This window comes from Calypte anna, chromosome 1 (genome assembly GCF_003957555.1).
Source record: "Calypte anna isolate BGI_N300 chromosome 1, bCalAnn1_v1.p, whole genome shotgun sequence".
Taxonomy (NCBI): domain Eukaryota; kingdom Metazoa; phylum Chordata; class Aves; order Apodiformes; family Trochilidae; genus Calypte; species Calypte anna.
In genome coordinates, this window is record NC_044244.1 from 166,867,485 (window position 1) to 166,891,471 (window position 23,987).

At 39.4% G+C, this 23,987-nt stretch overlaps 1 protein-coding gene across 6 annotated transcripts in view; it reads right to left on the minus strand.

The window, feature by feature from the left end:
• The window catches only part of ELF1 (E74 like ETS transcription factor 1), a 90,108-nt gene that overhangs the window by 11,389 nt on the left and 54,732 nt on the right, over positions 1–23,987 (minus strand). For all 6 annotated transcript variants that reach the window (XM_030450013.1, XM_030449979.1, XM_030449995.1 and 3 more), the window contains 6 exons: positions 18,896–19,070; positions 11,613–11,720; positions 10,839–11,003; positions 6,590–6,673; positions 3,362–3,554; positions 1,812–2,279 (listed from right to left, as the gene is read on the minus strand). In XM_030450013.1, the coding sequence (XP_030305873.1) occupies positions 1,812–2,279; positions 3,362–3,554; positions 6,590–6,673; positions 10,839–11,003; positions 11,613–11,720; positions 18,896–18,965 (1,088 nt within the window). In that variant the 5' untranslated portion in view covers positions 18,966–19,070. The remainder of the gene's footprint in view (positions 1–1,811; positions 2,280–3,361; positions 3,555–6,589; positions 6,674–10,838; positions 11,004–11,612; positions 11,721–18,895; positions 19,071–23,987) is intronic.

The window sequence follows — 23,987 nt, forward strand, 5'->3', positions numbered from 1 at the left end:
TTCTTTCCCTATGTACACTCCAAGCTAAATCCAGTTGGTTAAAACAGTAAGTAATTTGGTTTGATTTAATATATTGCCTTCTTAAAAACAAGAACCATCCATTTTGTTTTACAGTGCATACCAGTAACTATGATAAGGATTTTTGCTTTCCTGGCTCAGTGTATTTATTCCTTTGCAAACTTTACTAACCACTGAATTTCTCTTTACAAAGTGATTTTGTGTGTGTGTGTGTGTTACAGCATGAACGAAAACATTTAATAATTTTAAGTTAATTTTAGAAAAAGAAGATTCAAACTAGGAAGTCCAGGGATAATTTTAACAATTTTCTTTTTTACCCCGAGTAAAGAAGAGACAATATCACTATTTTCTTGATTGAAATGGCAGTCTTGGTTTGTCATTTCCTATAATTAAATCTTCAGCTTTCTCAACCAGTTGATCAGTCTCCTAAAGTATTTAATATTTATTTTATATATCAGTCACTGGAGCCTGATCTTCAATTCTTTCATTCCTTCTGAATAACCTAGCTGCTACTGCTATTCTGGATTTTCCTTTTATATCAGTGGAGTTTTAATAACTGGCTTGCTTATACAACATCCCTCAAGTAGCACAGATGAGAGAGCCAAACTTATTCTTTGTAAACAAAGACATTATTTGGTCTCCTTACTTATGTCTGTCAGAACTGCCTGGTTAAGCCCAGACAGTCACTATCACTCCAAATCCACTGATGGCTCTGGATGCAGTTTTCAAAGGAAGGAATACAGGAAGAGGGCAGGAAACAGGTTTATTGCCATTTTGCAGCACAAAATGACAACTATTATTGTAGCAGTGACATTAACACAGCCAATCTCAAAAAAAAACCAACCCAAAAACCAAAGCTAATTACATCCTGAAGCTTTCCTGAAACAGCTTTAAGGTGCAGAATTACCATCTACAACTCTGACATTCCTGTGAAGGGTGTAGATTACAAGAACGTTTATTTGGTTTAAGCCTTCTGTAGTCAGTGGAGATGAGCAAGCTCTATCAGGGGATGTCTCAGCCTATGGGTAAAAACAGGTTCCAGAGATTGTTTTAAAGCCTCTTCAATTATTATGCTGCTATTAATGTATAGGTGGCAGAGGACCCCATGATGCTTAAGTGCTGTGTAATGTTATCCAGGTGACTTAACAAATTAAGCAAGGAAGCATGACTGTCTCCCAGTACAGACTGCAGATACACAACTCCCATGACATTGTTCTGTTAATTGTTTTCTAAAATCAAAAGAATATGCTATTGTAACAGTGGCAAAATGGTAGAGAGTTTTCCCCTGTTTAAACTGTAGACAATAGAGAAGATGAAAGAGATGATAAAAAATTCCTAAGAAGAAAAATTAAGAAGTAAGGAGGAAAATCTTTTTGAAGGGATTATGCAGACAGACCATGTATAATTCAAAAGAGAAGACACCAAGCAGTCAGTAAAAAAGCAGAGGCATGAAAATACCATCTCTGTTGCAGGACAGAACTGCTTATAAAATTTTTAAAGAAAAGTAGTGTATTTTCCCTCTCTAAAAGACTTTCATCAGGCCAAATATCACAGAAAGGATGCACTTTCTCTTCCACTGAAGGCAAAGCATTTAGGAGCATAGACATCCAGTATGCTGCAGAAACTCCCAACTCCTAGGATAAGCCACAAAGATACCATTTCACTTCAACCAGACTGGGAGACAAGTGATTTTTTTTTTTTTTTTTGAAGCCTGACAAAGAATCTAATGTCTCTAGCCACCATCCAGTGATTTTATTATTATTCATAGGTTTATTTTCCGTGCACTTTCTTACCTTATGTTCTGAACCGAGGGATTTAACGTTTCATCCGGAACATTACTGGTCACAGCTGCACGTCCTTCTGTGAGGGATGGTAATGACTGCATTACATGAACTGTCCGAAAAAGCTGAGTGGGATGTACTGACTGAGGGGACTGCATTGTCCTCAAAACTTCTGAAGTCAACCCAGGTGTCTGCTGCTGTACAACTTCTATGTGCTCCTTCAGCTTAGCAGGCTTCGAGTTTCCTGTTTTTAGCACTGCGGTCGATCCCCCTTTTGTTCCCACGTTTGCAGATGCTCTTGATCTGCTTGTCTGGGTTCTGTTGGCCACAGGAGTTGACAGCAGAGTTGAATCTGAAGATTCAGTGCTAGGGCTTGCATCTTCATCATCTATATAGACGAGGTCTTTTGGCATTTCTTTAAATTGATACACTAGGCGTTGACCTTCTACTTTAGCCAGTATTCCTCTTTGGTAATAGTATCTGTTTAAACCATACACACATCCAGTTACACACTGTTTTTTACCAAAAAACCAAACTAAATAAAAGAATAAAAAAGATGGCAACAAAACCTCTTGAAAATAAGACCATCAAAGCCAAGTGGAAGCTTAAGTTGAAGTGCCTAGTTTCTTCATTATAAGGACGTGGCCAAGGAAATAGCATATTTTTTTCCTCAAATGACTTTCTTTTACTGGTATTTCAACCTTGGATTACTCTGAGGAGAAAGAGAACCCCATGGCATAGCAGCTCTGCTATCAACTCACACACTTTAAAAGCTGCATGAAACTTGTAATTTTCCTCTTGACTCACACAGTTTTTTCAGTCACCTGAATTCATGCTTATTCATCACTAACCACAGGCAGACATTTGAGCTACACCAAAGCAAAGGCAACAGGAGAGCACTACTTCTGTGATATTTACCAATTAATATGACAATTTGAAATTATGCACACTGCCATCAGGGGGGAAAGGAGATGAAATGCATAGCTGCTCAGGTGGACAATTATTTACCAGCGTGTAAATTACTGAAGCTTCATGGACGTCTGCTTATTTCTGCACAGTCTTTTGTGTATGGGAATAATCCCAGCCTGACAGGCAGAGACAAATGAGATTTTTCAGACTGTCTGTACATGCAAGTTAAAAGTGCACCCAGGCCTGAACTCTAGAACTGTGTCTTCCACCGGAAACAGGATCATTTGCAACAAGTAGAAATAATATTATTAATGCACCTGATTTTATGATTTTTTTTTAGAGAAAGGAGAAGCATATTTTAAGCAAAAAGCTCTGCTCTTCTCATGTGGAATCTCAAGTCTCTTGCTTTACCTGTGGCTGACTCTTAAAATGCATTTTTTGAAGCAGCACTGAAAATACTCAAACTACAGATTTGGAGCTGAGGTTAGACAGGGTTACTTTTAGTTAACTTATTTATTTTGCTGAAGTAACTTCTTAATTTCCCAAACTGCTAGAGTACTAACTCTTTACTGTTGTTAAACAAATTTGATGAGGCATTTAATGCATGCACAAACTAACACAGCAAAAATAGGTATTATTAAAAATGCACATACCTGAGAGCTCTACCCATTGTTTCATAGTTCATGTCAGGTTTGTTTTTGTGTTTTCCCCACAACCTGGACACAGCCTTTGAATCTACCAGTTTGAAAATGCCCTTCTCTCTTTGAGTCCACTTGATATATTTAGGACATGTAGCTTTGTCCTGGAGCAGTGCTAGTAAGAATTCCCAGAGATAAATTGTGTTTCCTAAAATGAAAGTAATTCAAGATAAAAGAAAAAAAAAAAAAAAGAAAGAAAGAAAAAAAAATTTGACTGAATTTTCTTAATTTCAAAATTTTTCTTAATTTCAAAAATTAAGAAGCTGGTATCTTTACAAGTAAACTGTATCATCAAGATTATAAAACAGTGTTGGAAGGGCATGGGAAGGGATTCTTGTTGGCTGTAATCTGGGTGCTCAAACACCCCAGCCACAGTCTGTAACCTGCAGAGTCAGGTATCAGTCAACCTATAGTAACCCCCTCCAGCAACCAACTCAGACAGCTTTGATCACCCCTCCTGCCTAATCCATTTACAGAAGCAGTCATCATTGCTTTCCCTCAAACATGTTCAGGTCCAGCCTCTGAGAATGTTGGAAATTAAGCTCTTGCTTAAATAATTTGCTGAACTGAGGTGAGTGCTATAATCCTTTAAAAGGCTAAACAAAATCCTCACTTTTAACAAATAGATATATATGGGGCAATCAGTGGCATGTGCTGAGGTAGACAAACCTTCAAGAATAAGGTTCAGAAAAAGATTATTTCTTTTAATCCAGTGAATGCTTGCACTTTTTGGTAGACAACACTCAAATTGCATTTTTTAAACAAGCAGGCACAAACACATAAGGAAACCCATCACATCTATGGTATTTACCACATATAAAGAAACTATAGTAAAATCACAGATTGTGAATACTTAAAACTACTAAAAAATTTGCACATTCTTTTTTTCCAAAAGCACATTTAAGGAGTCTAAATTCGTGTAACTGATGAGAACCTTTTTACTGCTTTTTTAAGGCTTCTGATGTTCTTTTGGACACCTGAAGCTGCACATAAGCTTCTCAGTGATATGTAGCTAGCCTGAGAAAGGAACAAAAAATTTGCATGGAAGTATCATGTCTCACAAGTAGCTGTGCAAAAACACAGCAAGGACAATGTGTTCATATCCCTTAAATTTCAGAAAAAGTGATGCACCAATGCACCAGAAAGTGATAGGGATCTCTTTTTTTAGCTTCAATTTAACGCTGTAGTATTTTCAACTTTAATAATTACCATGCTGAACATTTTTTAACAAGACTCCAAGTCTTAAATTAGAACTCCCATACTACTGTATTATAAAATCTGTCTTTTGCATATATCCAGCAAGGCCATGACAGAACTGGCAGTTCTAAATGTTAACAGCTCCTTCAGCAGGTGGAAACGAGAAAAGTGAGCATCCTTAGAGAAAAAAAATGCTGCCTTTGCAACAGATCTCTCCCAGTTTACATAAAAGTCAGCCTGTTTGCCTTTGGATATCCCAAAGGCAAAGGTTAAGGCTGCTTAGACAAGATACAAAGTCAGCCAGGAGTGAGAGCATTACCAGCCACCTACCATCTAAACCAGAGTGCTTTATGTTGTAGTTTAGTCCAGAAGCTAAAAATGCTCAGCTGCTTCAAGACAGCCTGAAAATTTGTCACTGCTTAGTCACTGAAATTCACTGTGAAGAGGACTGTCTGCACGCTTGCTTTACTTGCAGGCAGACTTTTTAACCTCCTGCAAGTCACAGCAGAAAAAATCTGTGGAAAACTCGGTTTTCTACATACATCACATCAAGTAATTATATGGAGGGTGTGGTATTTTAGCATGTAAGTGCCCCTCAGGGGAACACTGGGAGCCAGGCAAGATTTTCCAGCTGTTTCCCTGCCATGGCTGCTGATACCATTAGTATCACCCTTTTAACTTCAATTCCGTGTTCCTCAAAATACTACAAATGCTTTTGTGGTAACTTTTTTCCTAACAGGCAGTAGTTTCAGGCAACATGCTCCTTTTAAATTCCTTTTGAACTAGCAATCTTGTAACAATGGACAAATGTGAAATATGGTGTACCCTTGCTATTATCAACAGAAACATTAGATTCTTCTGACTTCTAATTTTATGGCTAGTTGCTTTAATATTTTCTGTAATTTCAATCGAGCATTGCTTTGAGATCCCTCAAAGGTTTTTTTTACCTAAAAATCAGGTTTCAATTTTTTTTTTTTTTTTTTTTTTAAACACAGCAACAATACTTACTTAAAATTGCTGGCATTAACCTGTAAAATATTTATGGCCTGCAAAGAGGTCTATTTCCTGTTATTGCAGAAAATTCCTCTTCAAAAGAAAAAACAAAAAACTCATTTTTCAGAGTAGCTATTTTTTTTTATTTCAAGGGAGTCTGACCATTCTTATATCAACACCTTCCAGGTTTGCCCGGGCTCCCCTTCTGGCAAGTATTCCTCACGGGCAAATGCATCAGCCCTTGGGTGTGTGTGCAGTTGCTTGTGGTGACACAGAGGATGCTCATTTCCTGCTCCCACTGAACACAGCAAAAAATGTGTTTTTGGGCACCAAGCTGCCACTCAAACACCTGTCTGGGCATGGGTGCTGGACCCTGCAGGAAGCAACTGAGCTGTTGGCAAAACTAACAGGCACTACTGAACAGTTCAGTCTGGAGGAGATTATTTTATCAGTTAAGTGGTATTTGTTTTCTTTCTTCCTTTTAGACACAGGAGGAGTGAAAGAAGTATCCAAAAGTTCTGTTTTCTGCCAAGTCTTCAAGCTGCATTGTAACTTTGCTCAAAATTTAGAGCTTGGTACTTCCTGCTGCCAGCTTTTGGCCTTGATTAGCTCCTCATGAAGAATTAGACACACACAGAAGGAAAACACTTCCAAGGAACATCTGTCAAAATAACCAAAGCCCAAGAAACCCTAATACAATGCAAAGCACTCCCCAAGAATTCATTCAAAACACAGCAGCCTCTGCATGAGCTTGAAGAGTTTCCAAGAACTTGCTACTAAAGTGACAAGTACATTATTCTCCTTTTACTGAGTATTTCACTGATTTTTCACTTGCTTTAAGATGAGATATTAACTACCACCGAGCTTAAGACCTGATTTTTAAATCTCAAGGAAATTAGTAAACATTTTCTTTTTACATCACAAATGTTTTCCTTTAAGGGCACTAAGACACAATGTTCTTTTAAAACCATCAGTGAGGATTCCTTCACTTACCCTTTCCATCTTTGCTTTTCTTTTTCACAGATATGTTTGGCGTTGTAGTAGGGGACTCAGGACGAGATGGTTTTGGCTTCTTCCCTGAAATAAACCACTAGGAAGTCAAAATGCAGCTTAAAAAAAAAGGAAATAAAAAAGAACAAGAACCTAAAAAGGGAAGAGATTTGTTTCTCCATTTCAGAGAGGATTCAATTCCTAGTAAGTCAGGAGCTCTTGTTCTGCACGAAGCTTCTTCTATTTCTACAGCAGGATTAGATCCCCCTATGCTTTTTGTGTCTTTCTAGTAAAGAAGTGGAAATTTCTGCTTGTTCAAAACCCAAGTACCTTGGAAATTTTTGTGGCTTTTTAGGTACTTTAAAAGCACTTAAAACAGTAGAGATGAGAAGAACAAGCTATTAACTATGAGCAAGAGTTTAAACAGGAAAAGCTACATAAAATACAAATCATTATCTTGTTCACTTATCACCAAAATGGAATCATGAGATAAAAAAAGATCATCTGGCTGTTTAATAGATTAGAAGTCTCTGCTAACAGCAGCAAACTATATTGTCAGTGAAGAAAATGTTCTTCAGTCTGATTGTCTTTTGCACCTTTCTCAACAGTGGCTACAGGTAAAGGACAGTATCTTGTTTGTTAAGACCAATGGACTCCATAACAGGCTCTGAAAAGAACACCAGTTGTTAAAGTTGTAAGCACAGTGGCTTTAACTGGTGAGGAAGACTGAAAGGAAGAAATTAGTTACAATTCCTAACAATGGCATCCTGGATTGTATCAGGAGTGGTGTGGCCAGCAGGACTAGAGATGTAATTCTCCTCCTGTGCTCGGCACTGGTGAAGCCTCACCTGAAGTACTGTGTACAGTTCTGGGCCCCTCACTTTAAGAATAATATTGAGGTGCTGGAGTGGGTCCAGAGGAGAGGAATGAGGCTGGTGAAGGGACTCAAGGGAAAGTCTTGAAAGGAGACAGTCTTGTCTTAGCCAGTAATCTGCTGAGTTGCATGAGGATGGGAGGGAAGAAATCCTACAATACTGTTTTTTTCACGTAACATCATATAAAAGGAGATAAAGAACAACTGCAGAACATTTTTAGCAGCTTTGGTCCACACACCATTATTGGCTCCAGATACATCTGTTTTCCCTAAAATGTCTAGATTAAGCCACTCTTGTATAGAGCAGATTCTACTGCACAAGAAGTCTGTCAGGGTAACTTTGCCTAAGTGTTTTCCTGCCCTGAGAGTTGTGTCATGGGAAGACTCTGTTGGATGCTCATCTCTCTTCCCCTCTTGAACAGGTGTAAATGTACACCATTAGAGAGTGGGGAGTGTTACTCTGATGTAACTGATTACATTATGTCCAAATGAGATCAGGTCTTAAAAGAAAAAAAGTAGATAAGGGCTCAGTTAGATCATGACTGAACTACCAGTGGTCATCCTCAGGAAACATAAGTATCAAGCACATATAATTTATGCACTTCTGATTAGGGATAACCTAGACTACTAAACATGAATACCACTGCTACAGCAGTTCCAGGCTCTCTTACCTCAGCCTAGACTACTTCAAGACATCCTATATGAACTGTCCTCTACCACAAGCCCAGCCAAAGCTAGAAATCAGTGAAGACTGTGGAACTTGTTTACAGAAAGTTATTGATGTTACTGCCCTGTATTTGGGCTAGAGATATTTACAATTATGGTTTTAGACTACACTGTGAGGTATCATCTCTAGGCACTGACTGATGCCATCAAAACCACAGTTAACAAAGACACACAACATGTTTCCTTTGTGTAAAAGATGTTTTCTGGAAGTGCATTAAGCTTTAGCACTCTTCCTCCTTTGTTTCAATAAAGCATGAATTTTTCACCTTGCAGAGAACATCACTACAATTCTTTATAGGAGAGAATTTTAAAAGAAGAAAGATGAAGAATGTTCAAGAGCTAAGACTTACGTGGGGCTACTGTAATTTTGTATAGCTAATTAAATTTATGACTGGTATTTCCACTTTCCTATTTCCATGGCTACAAAAACAGTTCAGAAAATCATGCTACAAATGGATGGGGTATGTAGAAAGTGAGATGTTCCTGATTAACTATTTTATACCACACTAGAAAAAGTTCAATACACTTTCTTGCACTGTTTTCAGTGGGTTGTATAATGTATGTAAAAATACTACAAACAGTATATATCTAAGATAAGTGTATATATAACTTATATTACCACCTACTGCCAGATGCCACCCTTATAAAAACAAACAAAAATGAAGATATTAGTATAGCATATCTCTTAAGTTTCTGTCTTTGACTTCTCTCTGTTTTTTTTCTCTTCTCCTGCCTGATCCATAGTTTGGCAGCTCAGACATTCATGAGTACAAACATGCTGAACATGGGTTTGGAGTTGAGCAGCTGGATGGATTCATCTCTCCTGCTGCAGCAATACAGCCCTAAGCAAAGGAAGTGAAATCACCCCATCACTCCTGGAGAACATTTTCTTGGAAAAGCTCTACTTCACAATGTCATTCTGGCTCAGTTAGCTGGCAATGCTCTGCAAGATGCAACCCTGTAAGTTTAGCTGATGGATTATATCTGTTAGAGGGCTATAAAATCACGAGTGGTATGGATAAGGTAGAATGACCAAGATCCTTTTCCTTTGTCAGCTACAAAACTGACAAAAGGAAGGGATACAGACTGCACTTTAAAAAACATAACCCAAAAGAACCACACACATTAGATGTCATCCTAAAGTGCACAACACAATTAGCAACAGTTTGCAGTAATTATTGTATGCTAGTGCCTTACAAATCCCTGGACATTTTGAAGTAACACTTCAAAAGTAACACTCAGACCATACACCATCTACTTCATCAAGTCTCAACTTCATTAGAAACTAGCAGTTACTGAAAGACTAAGCTGATGCATTTTTTCTGTATTTTTTTCTATCTGATGTAACTGTCAAAAACACACACACACACACATTTGCTCTGAAGCAACTGGTTTTCTAACCTACAGCTAGGGAGGAGGAAGGAGTGGGAGTAAGCAGAAGCACAACACGAGAGAGGGTATGAAAGCATCAAGCCAAAGAGGTGAAATGTCTGGCAGACATTGGCTCTTTGTTTTGACCCACATAGCAGCCAACATTAAAGAGAAGAAAAGAAGAAAAAAAACAAAAAAGCCCCAGTTTAAAATTCTTTTACAGTTGGTTATCTCTCGGTAGTTTCCCCAGCAGCACTCTCGGGGCAGCTGCTGGAAAACCTTTCCTCCACAATGGTTTCAGTTCAGCTTTCTTACAGGAATTGGAGACTCCCTGACCCACACCCATCCCTACCAGACCTTGTGACACACACGGGGCCCATCTGGCTTCCCCAACATCTCCACAAGCTGATGTGCTCACTCTCTCACAGATGACAACTCCCAACGCTTGGAAGTAGCAGCAAAAATGCACTCTCATTCAGCAGGAGCCCTCTTCTGAAAGGCTTTTATTTCACAGGGGAACCTATCAGAGTCCTAATGCTCCAATTCAGCCCTAGGATTAATACCAGAACCTTAACTCTCTTAGTTTATTTATCTTTTTTGAATTTGCTGCAACAATTCCTTACATCTGCCTCCGCTGCATGACTCTTCCTGCTGTAGACATCAGCTTCAAGACCTGTGACAGGATTCACACTGAAGCAGGGTGGGAAAACAGGAGCAGAAGGTCTGACTAACACCATTTCATTACTCTCTGGCACAGCACTGACTCCAATGGAACATAATTCCCTGGACACTGGGTGTTATCTACCACAAATGGGACCAGCACTTACTACAGATGCAGCTATTAAAAAAAAAAAATTGTACCATTCATATTCAAGAAAAGCTTAAAACCCCTCCTTATTCTCATCCCATATTCTGAAAAGATAAAGAATCCTAAATTGAAATTAAGTAAGAGCTAATCAGAGTGCTTCAGGATTCACAGACACCAAAGCTCTATAGCTTGTATTGCAATTCTGCAAGAAGATATGAGCAGATATAAGCAATGAGCAGAGATTCATGTTTCCTGTGGGATAAGCCTTCGCTGCTAACTCTCCAACATTATCAATGTCTAAGCACCAGTATCTGTGCTCAAGCCACCCAGTGAGGAAATGCTTTCTCTGCATTTCTAGCTGAGCCTGTTCATTTATTTTGACCTGACACCCAGAACTGTTCCAGACAAGGGGAGGAGAGCATGCCATCAGTGCTCTCCCTACTCCACACCACTGTTCTCCAGCATCATCTTACCTTTTTTCTTCTTTGGTTGTTCAAATTCTGGAGTTTCTGGTGATTCAGCATAAGGGTCTGGAGCTTGGTGTACTTCCACCACCTCAGGAATCCCATCAAGCGTGACTGACACGTGTGTAATAGGAGCCACAATATCATCATCTTCAGTTGCACCAAACATGGTTGCTTAAGAGAAAGGGGCAATAGGAATATTTTCACATATCCACAAGGACTTTAAAAAGCTGGTTTTTACACCAAATATTTAAACATATAATACAATAAAACTGTGACATTTAAGGCCTTCATAGGAGAGATGAGTTCATAAAGGGAATATATCTCCCCACAATTTTTGCACATGCGGAAGCACTATTAAAATAGAACAACTTAAGGATACAATCCATTCTCCCCAAAAGCAAAATTATTTGGTGATTTCCCATTTTTATTCATATTTAAGGCAATCTGCAGATGTAAGTGTATATTCTTTTATCTGATTAACAAACAGAATAATCTTTTATCAGCTGAACAAAACACTGCAATCTAAACCACTTGACTTCATTCACACCTTCCCTTTGCAATTTTTTTAATCTTTCCTTACCTGTTCAACTCTGGCATAGCAATTAAATCCTTCACTGAATACAAAAGTGGATTTCTGATATTCAAACTATGTATATAAAAGTCTACCTAGAAGCTAAATAATCTTACCAATTCCATGCAACTCAATTCCACTGAATCCCTCCTCTCACAAATAAACAAGGCAAATACAGATTGGATTTGCTTTCACAAAAAAAAACTTACTTATTCTTTTTTCATCTAACATAGGACCAGGGGAGTCCATATTGAGAAGTGCTTCAGCAGCCTCGATTGTTTCCATTGTTTCATCTCCATTATGACAAGAAGCTTCAACTAAAAGCAAGAGAGAAAAATTAACTCTTAACAAGCTACAAACTAGACTTTAAGTTTAACATGAACTTTATACCTATTTAATTTCTATAAAAAAAAAAAAAAAGTGGTTGTCTTTTACTATATGAGTAGTAACAGGTTAGCTGGGGAGAAAATGCACACTGCAGTATCATTTATTTGATACACTACATTTTTCAGATTGTATGTGTTAAAAAAAACATCCAAATTCAACACAAATCCTTTGTTTCTGCCTCATCTTTCTAACCCCTTTCTCTTCATTGATCAAGCACATGAAATAAAACACAGTCCCCATGAACCCTAACAAATATCACTACCACAAACAATATTACAGACAGTATCCACTGATAAAACAATATTGTTTTCTTCTTATGATTGTCCAAAGGAAGTGAATTCTATAATTAAGAGGTGAGCACCAAAACCAATCTTGTTATTTAGCCTGGAAGACAGACAAGAAAATATTCCACAACTGCTATTAGAGAGCATATGATCTAAAGGTGTAACTGAATCTTAAACCATTCAAACCCAGCCAGCTAACAGCTGAGGCTCCAGAAACACACTGGAAAGCAAATATAAAATACAAAACCCAACACATAGGCCTGTTAAACTTTACAAAATTTGTTACTATTAGACAATCCCTCATCAGTCTCATGAGGGTAGTCACCAGACAAATCTGAAGCTACACACCAAAAAATCCCATAAAAATTGCATAATAACAGCTGTCTAAGAAGATGATACTGGTTTGACTGGAGAAGCACCTCACCAGAGAATTTTGTTCAAAATAATTGTAGCATGACAAACAAGTTAGATGTTAGTTCCAGCACCTGGCACCCTAAACTTTAGGACTGTTATACACATTTTTTTTAGCTACTTCTCTTTGTTGGATGGAAAAGCAAAGGACAGGCTTTCTTTGACATGAATTTGAAACTGCATCAGGGAATTGACTTGCATGGATCAAAGCAGTACCAAGGCCTGCATTGGTATTCCCTCCCCCAATTTACTTTCTCAGGCAGGTAATGAGTCAGCTTCATGCCCTCTCTCTCTCTTCAGTTTTGAGGAATTTTGGGTGGGGCAGCCACACACACAAAAACCAACGAAAAATCCAAACCAAACCAAAAAAACTGAAAAAAACATTAAAAAAAAAGAAGAAGAGATAAATTGACTGACAGCAAGTAAAAACGCACCATAGAACACAGTGCAATGCTGGACCTTGAAACATTTCTTTTTTGCATAAAAGTAAGAAGTATATGCCAGAATTTCTATACTTGAAAATAAATAAATCACAGTAACAGCAAAGCACTATACTCACTATCACTAAACAATCACTAAATTGACAAAAAACCCCAAAACAAACATAACAAAAACCTGACCAGTTTCACCCCAAATATTTACAGCTTCAGCCACAGCATTAGGAGAGGGATGCAGACATTCACACATCAGCTCTACCTTCTCCACCCAGCTGTTTTCTGGATTTGACTTAAAAGCAGCACATGGAGCTCTGGAGAAGCCTCCTTACATTCTGGATTTTTTTTTCTTTACCTTAGCTCTACCATGGCCCAAGCATCACAGAAGCTCAGACTAAGTCAGAATAAAGGAGGGAAGTGTTGGGAACCCCCAATCTAGACACCAACTCACCCTGTTTTCTACAGGAACCCCTGGTCCTGCACAGACATTCAAACAGTTAAGGATCTGCATCTCCTGGCTGACATCTCCAAACAGACTTAAGAAATGGGAAACACAGAGCTGGGGAGGAGGACACCATGAAAAGAGGAGGTATTGAGTATGGACTAAGGTCCTGGCTTGAGAAGCCATAAAGCAAGATGGAGCAGGAAACCACTGACACTTGTCATGGAACTTGCAGGCTCAGGAGTGTGTCTCAGCCCCAGGAACCAAACAGCATCCATAGGGAATGCCTGGCCAGCTGGGAGGAGACTGAACCCCGTGCAGGTGACAAAGCAAGGTCACAACTTCACTCTGAAAAATGGCAAGCAAGGCAGAAGCATCCCAACTCCACATCACTGTTACACTGTGTGGCTGAACATCAACCAACCATACCCAGCACAAAGGAAAGAATTTATAATAGCCACATAAATAACATAAACATAGAAATTAATATAATTTGATGCTCACAAAGAAATGTAAGGAGCACCAGCCACCTGCCTATCCATGGACACAGAATGTTAAAAAAAGTTTCTTAACCACATTAATGCATTCAAACCTCTTGTTAGATGATGACTTAACAAGGTGGTTTGAGCCAAATTAATGCTTCCCTGGATGCCGAAAAAAACAAGGGCTGTTCTCCCTCCCAGCTCTGCCTCTGTTTCATGATCCAAACTCCTCTCACCAAGCCAGGATTCATGCTTTATGATCACACAAAGGGTCAATTTAGTTTTATAAAATGGCTCAAAAAAAGATTTTTTGGGATATGCTGGGCTAGCAAGTTGAATTACAAGAATTCCAGAGCCAACACAAACAATGTGTGTGGTACTAGAGCACAGAGGAGATGGCAAACCAGTTCTCTGGCCTAGTAGCAGCAAGATGTTCATTTCCACTGCTCAGCATGAGACAGTGCCCTGAAATAAACTCAACTACTAAAGGTAAGCTGGTGTCTGTTATTTTTTTCTCTTAATAAAAAGGGGAAGGGAGGAAAAAGGGGGGAGAAGCAAAAGGGGGAGAAGCAAAAGGGGGAGAAGCAAAAGGGGGAGAAGAAAAAGGGGGAGAAGAAAAAGGGGGAGAAGAAAAAGGGGAGAAAAAAAGGGGAGGAAAAAAGGGGAGAAAAAAAGGGGAGAAAAAAAGGGGGAAGAAAAAAATGAGAGAAGAAAAAAATGAGAAGAAAAAAATGGGGGGAGGGAGGGAGAAAGGGGCAAGGAAGAAAGGGAGGAGGGAAAGAATAATTAAAAAGAGGAGGGAAAAGGGAAAACCACACACAAAAGGCATTTCATTTTTTCCCAGGGTACTCTGTAAATTCTTGTTTATCTGAGCAAGCCACAAATGTAAGCCTCTGTATCTGCACGCCAGTTACAGCCTAGTTACTGCAAATCCAGGTTTGCTATGAATCAGAGCTCGCCCTCAGCACAAGGCTTGCCCAAGCACAGCTTTCTGCTCTTCCAACCTGGAGGAAACAGAAATTATGTCTCACAGTCTCTGTCTCAGTCCAAAGTCCTGCTTTCCCTGCTCCTGCTTAGCACCTTTTCTGAGAGCTTTGTGCTGCTTTCAGCAGTTCTGTCTGGCTCCTGTCACTTCCCTGGTGATTGGCAGCTCAGGAGAGTGGACAACACGAGTTCGCATCCAGGCCAATATAAGGGCTGTGCCAGTCATAGTTGGGTTTGAATTCACTGCTGCTTTTACTACAGACAAAAACAGTGACTGCAGAAGCTCAGAGTATCACCACAAGAAATCTAAACTTGATAAAAGGTCCATTAAATACAGACAGAGCCCCCTTTTGCAGAATACTTACATTTCGGTGACTTGTTTTTTAAGATCAACTCTGAGCTGCCTGTTAACTGACACTGGAAAAGCAAGTTTAAGAACACGGGTATTTCAGGAGACCTACACATCACCCTTCATTTTCTTTTTTAAATAAGGCTTTAAAATTTGTAAGAATTATCTGACTGGGGAGCTACATGAAAAGGGCTCATTGTTTTCAACCAGATGCTACATGCAGCAGTGATTAATTTCCTTACTAACTGAAACCGTATCTGGTTTGGGTTTTTTTGTTTTTTTTTTCATAACTGGCACCTCATCAACTGAAAATCCTCACAGATTAACACTGTGAGGTTCTGTTTTCACCTTACTATTCCTCTGGATTTCTTTGTAGCACCAGAAATGATCACCAAAGATGCTGGGTTTGTGCAGGACTGCTGCACCTCTATTCTCTTTGCCTTCATTCTCTTGTCTGAGCAGCTTGGCTTGTGCAATGAATGCTACAGTTCCACCAAATGTGCAGGACAAATGCTACTAAAGTTTGAAATGCTGCAAAATAACCTCTGAACTGGTTATTTAGCACCATTATCAACCTATGAAGATGCACACTTCCTTTCTCCCAATCCAGCCCAAGGCATGGGGCATCTAAGGAAAACTTCTCTGTTTCTCCTTCCTCGTTCCTGAAAATGTCTCAGTGAAGCCACTTTCCTGATTCCATCAGAACAGTGCCAGAACAGATGAACCACAGAATGACAGTTTGATTAACTGTTGTTTTTTCTAAATCAAGCTGGCCAGACATGGCTAAGTTAAAGAAAAAAAAAATTTAAATGTTTTCAGCAAGTAACATAATCCAATTAGTTCCTCTTTCTTACGCTTTTTACAACTGAAATTAGTTTTATTAAGAAGGTAAATAAAGTGTAGCAAAAAACATCTGACAAGCTGCCTAGAACTCATTCTACACAAAACTTTATCCCTTGCATTTTTTAGAGAAAAAAAAAATCAAGTCAATATTCTCTTTAGACATAAAACCTAATTTGAAGCCAAGTGCTCCAAATCACCCTTTACTACAGGTTAGTTAATCATTTAAAACCCCACAATACTGGCAACAAAGGGAACATATAAATTGCTGTCACAGTTTTTCCAGGGCGAAGTGCTTTTAAAGAGGAGAGTGATGAGTCTGCTTATTCATCATTAAAAAAAAAATTAAAGTGTCAACATTAAGGTAACTAAGAAGCTGTTAGTTAGCCATCTTTCAGCAAGGTTTCACATGAAACAGGTGGTTTTCTTATAGTTTTCTGCAGCTTGTAATTTATACTACAGATAAATAATCACCCATGTGCAATAGCTGCTGTTTTGAAGGGCTTAAGCTACATCCTAGAGATGAAAAAACCTACCAGCATCCATCATTCTGCAGATAGATCCTTAAAAATGAATTGCTTCAGTTTCAGGAGATCTACTGCTAGTTTCTGTTAGTTCAGGAGAAAAGATAAGCTTAATGCATGAAAGAGTCACAAAACAGCACTGAACACCTGGCAAATTTTTAAAAACAAAACCACCAAATCCTGCATATTAAGCAGCCATTCTTCTGTAATGTTCAGTCACAGTTTCAGTTTCGTTTTGCCGTGAACTTCAGTCTTAAGACTATTTTAATGTGTAATTAATACAGTCTTTAAAATCTGATCCTTTCTCAAAGGAATAACATGGAAGTGACTGAAAAGACAGGTACAGACTCCAAGGAATAAAACATTTCACTGTTGAGACCAACACGCCCCATGAAAAAAGACAAGGGGACTTCAAAGAAGGGAGAGGGGAAAAAAAACAGATGAAAAACAAGAGTAGGTGGGAAATTTCGGTGACATTTAGTCCTGTTTCAGAGGCAGCCTATGGAGAGCCACGCTTGAACCAGACCTGTTCAACAGCAGCTTTGCAGCTCAAGTGGGCAGCTGTGGTCACAGCTGATGCTTGTCTGCAGCAGGCAGGGAGGTGACAAGGGGGCTCCTTCCCCAGTCTCCTCTCCTCCCATCCTGTGGGGTGACTTCACACCCCTGGGCCCCCAAATTCTGCCCTGCCTGAGGCAGGCAGGATGGCTCCCTGCCAGAAACCAGGGGCTGAGCTGCCAGTGCTGCCTCACTCGCATCATGAGCGGGAGGTTTCAGCAGTTTTGCTGGTTCCTGCCTACCCTGGGCTCATCTGCTTTCCTTTCCAAGGAAACCCAGAGCATGCAGAGTAGCCAGAGGGATCAGGAGTGTGAAACAGATAATTAAGTAAGATCTCCTTCACAAGCATAATCTCTGCAAAGCGGCAGCTCTGGTTTTCTAAGGACTTTGCCTTTAAGATTACTTGAACTACAATGGATGATAGGAACAATACTGCACTTGTCTGCCTCCAAAGTATCCCAGAAACCCTTAGACACCATCGATTCCAGGGATTACATATTTCCAGCCTCTGGCAGCAATCTGCAAACCCTTCTCATGTGACCAGCAACAAAAAAATGTTAGCAAGAACATTCACAAAAGTGGAGTTTTGCAATTAGTCATGCAAGTAGAAATTCACACACGATATATTACAGTGAATATGGACTCATAAAAACAATCTGCTATGAAAAATTCACATAGCCACATTAAGTGGTGCTTAAGTAACCCACTGAGGAAATGCCAGTTGCAGTGTGAATAATTAATATGAACAGCAAGTGAATAGCTGGCAAGAGGTTTCAACTTGAAATAATGTTTAAGTATGTAAAACCTTCTTGAATAATCAGCTAACTTACTTGTATGGTCACAATCTGTTCACAGATAATTCTCTACTAAGAAAACAAAATAAAAAGAAGAGCCGTACTTATTAGATTAAACCATTTACTGAGAACAGCTCATGTCAGTTTACTCTGTAAACTGTTCCTCATGTTAAGTTTTGTTAAGTTTTTGTTTTGTTTTTGGTAAAAGATTGTATCAGAGTATGCCTTTGGAAATAATATCAAAAGCATGATTGAAAACAGCAAACTGTCTCCAGCCCTGGAAACAGTCCTGGTGAGGAGCCTGATGGCTGAAAGAAGACACAGAAACAGATCCTCACTCTGTGAAGAATCTACCCCACCTTTCAGACTTTTTCTGCAAAAGTTTCAAATTTATGCATTCACTGAGGGGCTGTTTTAAAATAAATAAATAAATAAATAAAATTACATATCTCTGAGCTTTCCTCCTGAGAACTGTTACCTCCTTGGGGCTCCCCTTCCTAACGGATTTTAAATAAGACATCTGTATTTTAAGTGCTCATTATTATCAGAGATCCCAAATGAATAATACAATGCTGGAAATACTTACACCAGTAAGTCATACTAATGTGCACATTCTATGGCTAAGTGTACACCTCAAAAAGCTAAAAGCAGTCCATTTACTCAAGCTGCATATTCCTGCTTTTTGGTATGTAGGTACCTACCAACCATTAAACAAAAGCAAACTAATCCTATGAAGAGCAAACAAAATCTTGCTGGTACCCTGAGGAAGACTCTGTCTTAACCTCTCTTGATGAATGAAACTCTTCACCATTATCAGCTGTGCAGCTGGGATTGCAAGCCACCTGCTAATGGTATTAATTCCATTTTCTTGGTCTGTACAGAATCAACAGCATTCAATACTACTATAATTTTGTTTTCTACTGTTTTTTGTCATTAAGCTTCTTCCACCATTATCCACAGCCATCTTGGTGCAAAAACAGGCCACAGAGATGTTTTTATTGCCAACCTGTGAGGGTGATATCATCATCTTCTATGATTTGTTCCTCTGCGACGTCCAGAGAGCTCTCAGTGATCATGTCACTGGGTTCATCCACGCAGGTTAAGCCAGAGTAGTTGTGCAGGAGGTCTGCACTAGGAACATGCTCCACAATGACAGCAGGGAAAATAGATGGATCACCAAGCTGGTGGGGAAAAAAGAAAATTAAAATAAAGGTAGTTAGACTACATTCAATCTAACCACTATGTGTCCCACTATGGTTCAAGAGGCTGAACATCAATGCAGTATCTAATATATTGACTTTACTCCAGTAAGTAGTAACAGACTCCCATGACACTACACTGCAGCAGAAAAGCTGACAATTCAGGGGAGTGGCAGAGCACAAAAAGTGCCAAACTTTGCTGGCAATAATAGTGGGCAAGCAACTTGCTGGAAGCACCTTAATCTTTTGCTCTTCCTGGGGGTGGGGGAGTCCTGTGGCTGTCAGGACTACACGGAGCTTCCACAGGCACCAAGTTTCCCATGAGTCACTAATTGGAGATCACTGTATCGGGGAACACTTGCTACAAGAGCAAGAGGTGTAACAGGGAGTGCTTGCTATATGTGCAGTAATTCTTCCCCTCTCTAATTCTTAAGGCTTTAGTCACTAGCCATTACTTCCCCTCTGCTTTCCTTCCTATGTCTGCTTTCAGACATCACCCTTCTGTCTTATTTTGCATTAGAAACAGAGAGGGGCAGCTGGGAAAACAGAAATCAAGCTGACTGGTAATATTAATACTATGCTCACTTTGAAGAGGCAACCATTCAACAGGAAGAGGTTTTCAGAAAATGCTATTTACTACAGGCACAGTATTTTTCAAATCAAGTCTTTTAAAATGTCATTTTGCAGGAGCAAAGTCATAGCTGATGATAGCAGAGCAGGCTCAAAGAAAATCTAGTGCAACTCTAAGGCTCTGTCACTATAAAAATAAATCACATTATGAATGTGGCAAACTTAAAAACAAGAAACCAAACCAACAAGTTGCTAAAACATGCTTTTGAGAAAACCAATACATGTATACTTGGTCTCATCCTCCACAGAGAGCACAGATATGCACAGATCAAGCAGGTTTTTTTATTTAACCATGTATGAAAAAAACCCCAACCAACCAACCAACCATATAATTATGAACTTGCTTAGGAACTGCTCATGTCTCATAATCTTGCAACTGTGCACACCACCCCCAATGGAAAATAGTATTAGGGCCATAGACTCAACACAGATAAAGCCATGGGAGTCTGCCTCTCCTCCAGAAAGAGTCTGGAAAGTAAGTACTGAAAGTAAAAAAATGCAATTATAAGTTTTAAAAGGCAGTAAATACCACTTTAAATTGCTCTGAGTTTTGCAAAATGTGTGTCAGCAACAACTGTGGTAAAGGGCAACAGGAAAAAAGGAAGGACTAAAAACCAAAACCAGTGTATCCATGGGCTTCTATCATGGACAGTCTGTTAAACAAAAAACCAAACCAACCAACCAAACAAAAAGCAACCAAAAAACCACACCAAAACCAAAAGCAAAAAAACCCCTGACCCACAAATAACCTACCTACTCTACTAAACGTAAGCCTCAAAAATGAGTAACATGGTGTAAGATCAATAAAAATGGACAAAGGGCAGAGCAGTTAAAGACCTCTCATGCAAACAAGTTGCCAGATGCTGGGTGTACACCAGACAAGAAACAGGACAGCTTCTATGCCCAAACCTTTGTGGCCACCTCTCTCTGAGGCTGTATCTTCCTTCAGCTGAGAAACCTGGAACCACCAAGAGGTCTCTGCTGTTCCTCAGAAAGCATCGTGTTCACATTGTGTATCCTATTTGTTTATGGTCCCTAGCATCACAGATCCTATTTGCTTCTAGGCAAGAGTAAACAAATAGAATTAAATAAAAGCCAAATCAGTAAAAATGGTAAAGCACTGTAAAAGCAGAAGAAAAGTAAAATAATGTGTGTATTTAAAAATCTTTTCTTTTCAACAACATGTTCCAGAAAACAGAAGGAAGATGGTCTGTTGCAGCCTCATTACCAAGATAAAATTCATGCTACTAAAATAATTAAAGCATCCCAATTCCAGTAACATGCCACTATGTATAATTTCTGGGATGGAGTTACATATATTTTATGCCCATATATGTAACTACATTTTTTAAAAATGAAAAAGATTACATGTAACTGTCCACTCGGGTTTCTGCCACCTGCAAACTTTGTAAGCACCTGTTCACTATTTCCTGAGCAGGTAAAACCTATGGATTTTAGGGAGGGAAGATGCATGTAAGAACATTTCTGTCTTCTCATCCTGCTCTAGCTCACTGACACTAAGGGTGAAGTAAACCTCATCCAACTTCAGACAGCTGTGCAAATGCTTGGACTGGAGTTAGTAACACCCAGTTTCCTTCAGAGCTAAGTAAGAGAAATGGTTATTTCCAGGGCACAATTTCCCTGCCCAGTGTTAGGCTCCAGTTCTAAGATAGGCTCAATCATGCCCTAAAAAAGCCTGTTTCTCTATGTTGACTATAAAAGGGTGGAGGTGTTAGGGTGCTTATTTCTGATGTAGTCATCCATCTCCTACACATTCATTGGCAAATGGGCATCTGCCTCCCTGCTGTGCCTTTGAAGTGAGGTGTTCCTTCCTCCCTCCTTCTTCTGTTGCACCAACTCAATGGCTGCAGCATCTCCAGCAACGTACTGGGTTGCCAGCACACAGGCTGAGCCTCATTTAGCTGCTTCTGGATAAAAAAATGTTACTCAAGCTCAGCACTTCCTTCTCCACAGATGGTCATGTCACTGACTTGGCCTTCAAGAGGAAAAACCACCTGCAGAACAGAACTGCTGTGACTTTTTAGTCAGGACAAGCCATAAGAAACCTGCTTCAGAATAACAAATGAAAGGACAGATTAAACCAACCAACTGTTACAAGTTTTCAGCTCCGTTTCTCAAAGCCCTATTCATATGACACCCCACTGGTCCCTCTAATATGAAACCTAATTATAACAGCCCCCACATCCACGTGTTGCTGAAGCAGCTTTCACCACTGACCAGAATGCTCCCCGTGCTACTGAACAGCACCACTGCCTCGCGTTCCAGCAGCAGCTGGTTTGATTCATATGATCAGCTGTGATCTGTTCTGTGAGGTTAAACTGTATTTTGACCATGTCTAGAAACAACCATCACACACATGCTCTGACATGGTCGCTGTGTCTGTCTACAGGCAGAGAAACTACCACAGCTGGGTTGTACCCAGTGGGTTGAACTGGGCACTGAAGCATAGGAGGGGTTTGCTGTTGTACCACCACGCTTCTGGGAGACAAGGGATGAACAGAAAAGCATTCACTCGTGATAAGACACTTTAACTGTGTTTTTCTTTAAATTAAGAACAGTTTTGATCTGGGAGAATTAGAGTAAATACCATTTTTATTGCATTTTATGATATAACCATGGTTACACCTACTTTCAACTCATACCTACCACGAATGCAAAAAGGAAAGGCTGGAACAAATATGTAATATGCAAACAAATCTGATTTGATATTTATTTTTGCAGAAACTATCACCACTTTTCTGTACAGTATGTGCAATTAGTTATTATTTCACTAACAAGCATTCAATTCTGCTTTAAAGGTACTACTTCTGTGTGCTGATGGATATATGACTTTTGAGATGTAAAAATCTCACCTCAGTGCCTCTGTAATGTGCTTGATTTCATGAAAGCACTTGAATCCCAGCTGAGAGTCAAACTAAACCTTCCTGTAGCTCTGCTAATGTAAGACAACAGAGTAACTTCGCACGCATTTGAACTGCAGAAGAGCCCAGGTTTACTACAGCTTCCTTTCATGATACAATGTAATGCTAATGTGTAATAAGAATTACAGGCAGTGAAAAAAACATTAAATTAAGGAGTACAAGGTAGTGATCCAGATAAAACAACCAAAATTACCTCTCTAATAGCAAGATCACAAAATAATTTAGTTTTAATACACGGACTTGTTCTACATGCACCAAGAAAAAGTATCATAAAGTATCCCAAAATTTAAAAAATATTCCTAGATTGAAGTGTCAGCAATGATTTTCAGTCAGTACATAAATGTAGAAAAGTACACAGAACTTGCAGGGGGTTTTTTTGTTTTCCCTACTTCTGTTCCTTCATCTTTCTCAAGAAAAATATAGTTTAAATATGACATTCCAGCTCTGCAAAGCTGGCTTCAACACATCTCCCATGTTTGCTGGACATGTAAAGGAATCCAGCTTCTGTGAAATCTACCCAGCTCTTAGACATCAAATTCCTCACAGTGTAGTTTATCTACAAATCAGTTCTGCAGAGAGACCATTAATAATTTAGAGGACTGCAAAGCTTCAGACAGATGCTGAAGTGCATGGAGGGTCACATGAGGAGGTCCCTGAAAGCACTGGTCATGCTCCATGACCCCCTTGAAGACTGAACCATATCCAAGGGCCAAAGACACAAACCTTCCATCCTGCTCTCAAATTCTTCTTCAATGTCTGACATGCTGACAAGGTGTATCCTTATTTCCCCTAAGAGTTTTCTCATCAGCTATCACCAGCTGACAGAAGATGAGAACATCATCCTGGCTGTGGAAGTGGAAAACAAGAAAGGGGATTTCTGCTGCTTTGGAGGTACTGCCTTCTTATCCTGCAAGTCCTCTGAGGGAGGAAACATGTCCCAGGAATACCATGAGTAGCTTCTACCTGATGTGGAATAAACTTTGTGCAGATGAGTGATGAATGCAAAGAAAAGCATGCCATAGACAGGAAAAAGCTGTTGGGGGATGGGGGGGAGAGAGTGCAGCAGAATTCAGACTTGCAGTACAGTGTAGGTTTAAAAAAAAAAAAAGCAACAAACAAAACTAGGCAAAGTGGCCATGGTGACTAGAAAATAGTCTTCAATTTTTCTTTTGCTGAAGCTCCTGTGCCAACAGCAGAGGCAGCATCTTCACCTTAAAGGCATTCCCATGACCAGCAGCTGAGAAATTACAGAGTTTCAGAGAGGGATGCTGCTTGTACAGAAAAAGGTCGCTTGCTTTCCTGGGGAGACAACCTTTTTATGATTCTC